Source organism: Ochotona curzoniae, unplaced genomic scaffold, assembly GCF_017591425.1.
Source record: "Ochotona curzoniae isolate NIBS_2020 unplaced genomic scaffold, NIBS_Ocur_1.0 scaffold_1037, whole genome shotgun sequence".
NCBI lineage: Eukaryota > Metazoa > Chordata > Mammalia > Lagomorpha > Ochotonidae > Ochotona > Ochotona curzoniae.
This window is the reverse complement of record NW_024467083.1, coordinates 19,576,269-19,583,911: the sequence shown is the minus strand read 5'-3', so window position 1 is coordinate 19,583,911 and position 7,643 is coordinate 19,576,269. Positions and strand designations below refer to the sequence as shown.

The 7,643-nt window shown below is 44.3% G+C and overlaps 1 protein-coding gene across 3 annotated transcripts; it reads right to left on the bottom strand.

Moving 5' to 3' along the window:
• Positions 1-5,767, bottom strand: CUNH1orf162 (chromosome unknown C1orf162 homolog). 3 transcript variants are annotated; one of them, XM_040998730.1, is made up of 7 exons: positions 5,498-5,767; positions 3,779-3,825; positions 1,859-1,970; positions 1,283-1,377; positions 960-1,009; positions 607-723; positions 1-401 (listed from the first exon to the last, which is right to left on the bottom strand). In XM_040998730.1, exons 2-7 carry the CDS (start codon positions 3,813-3,815, stop codon positions 396-398), a joined length of 417 nt encoding a protein of 138 aa, XP_040854664.1. In that variant the 5' UTR covers positions 3,816-3,825; positions 5,498-5,767; the 3' UTR covers positions 1-395. The 3 variants fall into 3 exon arrangements, with proteins under 3 accessions (XP_040854664.1, XP_040854661.1, XP_040854663.1); XM_040998727.1 differs by lacking the exon at positions 1-401 and having other exon boundaries at positions 410-723; positions 5,498-5,766; XM_040998729.1 differs by lacking the exons at positions 1-401; positions 5,498-5,767 and having other exon boundaries at positions 410-723; positions 3,779-4,019.
• Positions 5,768-7,643: the final 1,876 nt, after the last annotated feature.

The window sequence follows — 7,643 nt, the reverse complement described above, 5'->3', positions numbered from 1 at the left end:
GATGAAGGATTTGAGACTTTAAAAGTATTTAACCAACTTGGATAAATGAATGGCCACTGATGAGTGGCAGAGTATGAGACCTGTGACACTAGTCAGCTTTGAGCTTGTTCCAGAACACCAGCACCTGTGCTGGTTGTTTTGGCTATGGATGAGCTCAGGACTTCTGGTTTTGGAGAAGGTGACAGGGTAGACGAACAGATGATGAAGGAGTCATCACTGTGAAGAGTTTGCCTTTATCTAAAATTCTTGGTGGATCATTCATTTGGCTGATTCCTTCCAATGATGCTGGTGGGTATTGTTAGTGCCCTGGGTTCTTTACTCCACACATCAAGGGAAACAGTTGTAGTCTTCAAGTGTCTAACAGGCTGTCAGTTCAAGTGGGAAGGCCAGGCACCTCATCTCTGTCCAGGAAAAAAGTCTGCTTGTTGGACCTCAGAACTGTTGCTTGCATTGCCTGGTCTTCCCTACACAACCACAACTGCAGTTTCTTCCAGGCTAGGCTGTGATTCAAATTTTTTCACAGAGGAAAAACAGTGGGCAGAGATGGAGCTGGGATGAGAGGAGCCAGATTCAAATCTTACTGGAAAGGTGGGGTGGGGTTGCTACCTTAACCTGAGCGTAGACAGTGGCTTCTACTTCTGTAGCATGGTTCTCAGTCTTTTCTCCCGAGATCTTGAATAACATGCTGGCATAGGTGAGTGACTCATCTGGGGTGGAGGAAGCCTGCAGGAGGAGAAAAAGAAAGTAACAAGTTCCATTTGGAGCAGAGAGGTCTTCTTAGAAACACCCTGAATGAAGCTTTGGCCAGAGGAGATCCAAAGAGATGAAAACTCTACAAAGAATCACTAGCCACGTGTCCAGAATGTAGCAGTGATATTCTAGCTGACAGTGCCAAGCACAGAGGGGCATTGGAATGGCCGTGGTCCTCTGGGGTCCCAGAAATGGCCTGGGCATCTTACCTTGGCTGGAGGATCTGAGTGAGGATCCAAGGCCTTGGGACTGGAGCGACCTGCAACAAGTTCCAGGAAGAAGAGGGACAAACATCTCAGCAGGAGGGCCTAGCAGGACAAGAACCTCTCACTCCAAACAAGGCAAGGGGTGAGTTGGAGAGGACAGGCCGGGCAGAAGCAAGAACAACTGAGGGGGTCCTAGGGCTGAGGCAGCAGGTAGTGCAAGCTGAGCAGGGGATTTTGCACCCCAGCACACTCCTCCTTTTCAGTGCTAGCTAGCTGTTTGCAAGGCAGAGGGTGAAGGGTTGTTCCCTTCCTGGGAGACCACTCACATTTCCTGCAGCTCTTTAGGAGGAGCAAGACAAAGGCCAGCAGCAACAAGGTCAGTAGAATCCCAGCAAAGAAGGCCAAGACTAAATGTTCATTGCTGTTTAGGCAAAGACAGGGAGCACGTGAACCTCTGGGTGTCTTTGAGGACCTTTCCTGCAGGCTCGAATGAGAATTACCCACCAACCCACCAGCATGTGAGCCTCTGATTTGTTCTCTTACCCACTTGTTTCGGCTTCTGCCTTCACCTCCAGACCTATCTGAGTGTTGGCGGCCTCAGGGGAAGTGGTGGATTTCTACTCTCCCTCCACCCCCACACACAAATTTTTCCCTTGTGCCAGTACATACACATAATGTTCATAAGCTCCCTATAGCAAATTTTATAAGCTTAGGGATCTAGCTTGGGGAACACCAAGCTCTGAACCACACTCCTGGGGAAAAAAAAACTGACGTAGTTTTTCCGTTGTTTCTGGTCTTTTACTCCCCATAGCCCTTCCTGAACTCCCCAAACGCCAACAAGTAATTAAAAAACCAAACTCCATATAGTATAAGATGAGGCAGAAAAGAGAATTCTCACATACTGTTTCTGGAGACAGGCTACAGGGCTTGTCGGTAGGGCTGTAGTTGGGGTTGTCGGTGGGGCTGTAGTTGGGGTTGTCGGTGGGGCTGTTGTGGAAAGGATGCCTTGACTGTCTGTCAGAGAACAACAAGAAAGACATTAGTGTGTCTGCCACTTTTCAGCAATTCCTTCCCATGTAAGAGCTTCAGATAAGGCCAGCACCATGGCCTAGCACACTGAGCATGTCCACAGCTTTGTCATCCCACATGGGTGCCAGTCAGGTCTCTGCTATTCGTGTCCAGATTCTCTATTTGGGAATTCTAATGGCTGTGGCAGCTGGACTTATGTCCTTGCCCCATCACTTTAATTGCACTTGCTGTTGAGATTTTTGTGATCATAAAACTGAATCTTCCCATTTCAGAGATGAACAAGCCATTATAGTCTCATAATAATCCCTCAGCACAATTTCCAGCTCTCCCAGCTTTTCTTTCTTTCTTTCTTTCTTTCTTTCTTTCTTTCTTTCTTTCTTTCTTTCTTTCTTTCTTTCTTTCTTTCTTGAAAGTCAGATAAACAGAGAGGAGGAGAGGCAGATACAAAGATCTTCCACCAGTTGTTTCACTCCCCAAGTGGTAGAAATGGCCAGAGCTGAGCTGAACCAAAACCAGGAGGCTGGAGCCTCTTCTGGGTTTCTCATGCAAGTGCAGAGTCCCAAGGCTTTGGGCTGTCCTCCTTTGTTTTCTCAGGCCACAAGCAGGGAGCTGGAGGGAAGCAAGGCCACCGGGGATTGGAATCGGCACCCGCATGGGATCGTGGAGTGTGCAAGGCGAGGACTTTAGATGCTAGGCTACTGTGCCAAGCCCTAGTGTTTTATTTGTTTGTTTTTTTAGAAAGATTTAGTTATTTTTGTTTCAAAGACAGAGTTAAAGCAAGAGAGAGAGATCTTCCATATGCTGGTTCACTCCCTATATGTCCACAATGGCTAGAACTAGGCCAATATGAAGCCAGGTGGGTTTCTCCCAAGTGGGTACAGGAGCTTAAGGCCCTAGGTCATCCTCTGCTGCTTTCCCAGGCAATTAGCAGGGAGCTGTGTTGAAAGTGGAGCAGACATACCTTATTAGGTAGGACACAAAGATTAGTTACTCCTCACTAAGGTACTGAAGATTTCTCTGCACACCCCTCCTAAAACTGTTCTATACTTCAACTGTTGACATATGCCGTGTTAGAGTTATAAGCCAGTTTAGACTCCTAAAATCTGCCAAGTTCAGCAAAATTATGCTTCAACACTATAAACTGTTAAATACTAAAATGAAAATAGACATGAGACAGCTGAATTGTACCCTATAGCCATTTTAAGATGTATAGAAGCTGGTTATATATAAATTAAAATTGAAATGTCAATGAAGTAGTCACAGGATGTGGTTAAGAACTTGCATTTTTTTTAACATATTGGTTACTCAATACCATGTCAATTAATTCCATAATGTTGTAAATTGTTGTTGATGTTATGTTGTGGCTTTTAATTGATTGGAATGATATTCTGCCAGCTCTACCTTCAAACCAGAGATGGTTTCCCCAAGAAACCATTGAATTTATCTGGACAATAAGATGCTGGATTCTATGCTTGGTATATGCTTGCAATGAAAGAATCTTGACTGAATTGAACTGTAATACTGCAACAAGGTGGAGGAATCCACCATAGGGGAGGGTACTGGGAGGGGTTGGGGGAATCCCAGAGCCTATGAAACTGTGTCACATAATGCAATGTAATAAATTAAAAAAAAATAAATTAAAAAAAAAGTGGAGCAGACAATACTAGGACCAGCACTCATATGGATGCTGATGCTGCAGGCAGAGGATTAACCTGATATGCCACAGCATCAGCTCCTCCATGCTCGTTTTAACTTAAAAATGAGAAAGGTGATGGTTTCTGTTCTGAACTTACCCTTTCTGGAGTTGGGCGTGGAGTTCCTTCCTCCCATGCTATCTTCTGAGAATGGAAAAAGGAACCCCAGAACACTTGAGGCAGCAAAGGGCTAATTCTTGGAGAGACTACAATGGGATGTCTGAGCAGTGGCCGAGAGAGGGAGTGCCACCACTGGTCACATCCTTTACCTGGTGTGGTTACCACAAAGAGCACCTAGTCCTCGGCTTTGTTAGGTACAGAATGACTCCATTGGCTAATCCTTCCCCTTTAAGCCCTGGGATCCCATATGGCTGTTCTACTTCCCATCCAGTTCCCTGCCTGTGGCCTGGGAAAGCAATGGAGGATGGCTCAAAGCCGTGGGACCCTGCACTCACGTGGGAGACCCGGAAGAGGCTCCTGGCTTCTTGTAGAATGAACCAGCAGATGCAATATCTTTCTATGTATCCTTTTCTCTATAAATCTGCATTTCCAATAAGAGTAAATGCAGCTTTTAAAAAATGTTTTTGTTATTTTTTTCTTGGCACCAAGAATTGAACAATTGCTCCAGAACTGATTCCCACCAACTTACAGTAGATTGATGTATAAAACTATAAAACAACATAAGAAATATCTGAATGCAACCAGGGCATTCTTCCTACCAGAATATGGAAAAGTGCCAGTTAAAATCCAAATTTGGCTTGGTAAGTGCAGAAATAAGTGTGAGGAAAGACTGAGTGAGCAACTTGGGACCCTGTGCCCACATAGGAGGCGTGGAAGAAGCTCTTGGCTCCTGGCTTCGGATCGGCTCAGCTTGAGCTATTGCAGCCCTTTGGGGAGTGAACCAGTGTATGGAAGATCTTTCTATGTCTCTTCTACCTGTAAATCTACCTTTCCAATAAAAATAGAATGAATCTTTTAAAAAAAATCTGGATATGTTATTTCCACTCTATTTCACAGTAATTTAGACAACAAATGCCATCAAATATATGTTAAAAGTGCTCATCTTTCTTCTTTTAAAAAAGATTATTTTTAGTTGAAGGGCAGAGTTACAGAGAGAGAAAAAAGAGACAGAGAGCTCTTCCCATCAGTTGTTTCAATCCCCAAATGGCTTTCCCAAGCTATTGGCGGGGAGCTGGATTGGAAGTCGAGTTGCTGGGACTCAAAGCAGTACCCATATGGAATGCCAGAGCCGTGGAAGCTTAGCTTACTACACTACAGTACTAGCCCTGAAGTGTTCATCTTTCAAGCATCAACGGCCAAGTCCTCAGACATGGGGGAAGACTGGGAGAAGGAAACCTCATCACCACATACCAGTTAGAACAGTAGCAACAATCACGTTCCTTGCAAGCGAGCGTGCACTTCAAGATCAAATAAAGTTGGTAATGGGAGAGGTGCGAACAGGGTAGTTGAGGAACTGCTGGGGTCATGATGATGGGAAGTCGCAGTCCACACAGAATTCACCGTGTGGCACAATTTTGGCACATTTTATTCTTTTACTAATTTACAGGTCCACACGTGCTCTTTGCGGACCACCACAGGGATTGGAATATCTTGTACTAAAAGCTTCAAGTTCACACTAAGTGGAGCATGAATTTGGATGAGAGCTGCCCAGTGGGGGAGCAGGAGGGCAAGAGGTTTGTTATTTCTGTAAAATCTTGGCCTTCCCATCTGTGGTCCTGGCTGCATGCACCCCCCCATGGCTTGCTACTATAGGCCACCGTACCCTGCAAGGCAGCACTATAAGTCAGCATCTACTTACAATTCCAGGCAGAGGAAGGCAGAAGAATAATCTAGACGTTTGGCTGAAGCCTAAGTTAGAATAGAATCGGTAATATTTAGACTTCTTCACTTTTTCATGCGGCACTGGAGGCTGTCACTTAAGGTCATGGACTCCATCCATTGAAAACAGTCGTTCAAACACTGGAAAAAAAGAGACCAGCCATGAGCAGTTCAATGGTCTTTTCTCTTGGTGAAGGGCTCTTTGATTCAGATTGGAGGAAAGTGGTAAATGCATCTACCTTTTAAGAAAAACTCTGGTCATAAGACCCAGTTGCCTAAGACGGAACTTGTCACATACTTCTGGTTACTTCTAACTTTCCAGAAATGAAATCAAAACAGTTTCTACCATCATTGCCCTTGAGCCCATAACGCTGTGTGCAAGCCTGAGAGTAGACTTCCTTTTTGAGGTTAATACAACATACACGTGCTTTTAACCCTATAAGCAGAGAGCTTTTTAAAAAATACCTTTTGGCATGTGAAGAGCAGAACATAACAGAAGAAGACAAGTTTATTTTTAATTAAGTATAGATTCTTTTTTTTTAAAAAAAAAATTTATTCATTTATCTAAGGTAAAGGAAATATTGAGGGAGAAGCCCCATCCAGTCTCCCACCCAACCCAGGACCCCGATGTGGGGCATGCTCTGAGAAAGTATAGATTCTTTAAACATTCTGCAGGATGTTGTGGAGATCATCACACTGACATTATTACTGCCATCAAGAATCTTATGTCTTTGTCTATTTGGGTAAGAAAGAGAGAACTGATAGAAAGAAATAAAGAGCAGGGTTAAGTATCAACAACCAGACTTGAAATCCTCTGACGAGAAGTCTAATCATGTCCATAAAAATTTGTTCACAAAATAATCTTTATAAATATACCCATTAACTAAAAGCTATGGGAGAGGTGATGTCTTGGTTTTCTCAGAGAGGACAGGAAGGTTCCTGACAAGTCAACAACAGATGATCGAGACACTGGGAAAGAATTAAGAGTAAACCATTGGGGCAGGTGCTTTGAGAGGATGGTGACTGTGCAGTCCCCTCCAAGGAGTGGCCACCCACACTGAGAACTGAGCTCAGCAGTGGAAGCAGGGGCAAGGGGTCTAGGGTGTCAAACAGAGGGCAGGGCTACACCCAGGGCTGGGAGAGGACAGAGCTAGAGAAACCCTGAAAGGCTTGAGTGTGGGCCACCCTTCAGCTGGAGTGGGTTGTAGGGGCACAGTAAGAGAGGCTGGAACCTGGAAAATCTGAGTAAATGGGGGAAAGGAGAACTGTGGTAACAGTACCCAGGATCAAGCATTGGCTGAAATTGGGGTTCAGATGAAGTATTTTTGTGTTTTTGGCATGGTTCAAGAGTAGGTATTTGTGGAGGGTAAGAGGTGAAAAACGGTTCCATAGATGGATTAGCCAGATGAGGAAGTTGTTTTTTTTCTAAAATATGTTTATTTTTTATTGCAAATTCAGATATATATAAAGGCAGAGAGAAAGAGAGAAAGATCTGCCCACTGATTCACTCCCCAAGTGACTGCAATAGCCAGAGCTAAGATAATCCGAAGCCAACAGCCAGGAGCCTCTTCCAGGTCTCCCACTCAGGTGCAGTGTCTCAAGGTTTTGGGCTGTCCTCAACTGCTTTCCCAGGCCACAAGCAGAGAGCTGGATGGGAAGCAGGGCTGCCTGGATTAGAACCAGCACCCATTTTGGATCCCATTGTGTGAGCAGATACCGCCCCAGACCCAAGAAAGGTTTTTAAATTCAAGCAAAATGAGTACAGTTACACATCACTGCACAGTGGGCCCACATTCTGAGAAGTGTGTTAAGCAATTCCGTCACTGTGTGAGTATCTTAGTACTTACCCAAACTTAGCTGGCATAGCTGAGTCATTCCATGTAACCTCTTGATGCAATCAGGAGACGCAGCAAACACAAGATGTATGAGGCTCCTCCTCTGGAACATAGCAGATCATTCTATAGTGGACTGTTCTTTTAAAAATGAATTTCCCATTTAATTTCATTTTTCATAAACTTTAAACATTATTTTCTTTTCAAAAAGATAAATATTTTTATTTTTTACATTGTTGATTAGGATGCAGAGGGTCAAGGGCTACAGGCAGGTGGGTGAAACCATTATGTCC

Coding starts and splice junctions, on each gene's coding strand:
- CUNH1orf162 (XM_040998727.1), bottom strand. CDS start 3,815: ATGGGAGGAAGGAACTCCACGCCCAACTCCAGAAAGG. Junction 1,378..1,858: donor GTAGCCTGTCTCCAGAAACA/GTATGTGAGAAT, acceptor TTGCCTAAACAG/CAATGAACATTTAGTCTTGG. Junction 1,010..1,282: donor CCTAAAGAGCTGCAGGAAAT/GTGAGTGGTCTC, acceptor AACTTGTTGCAG/GTCGCTCCAGTCCCAAGGCC.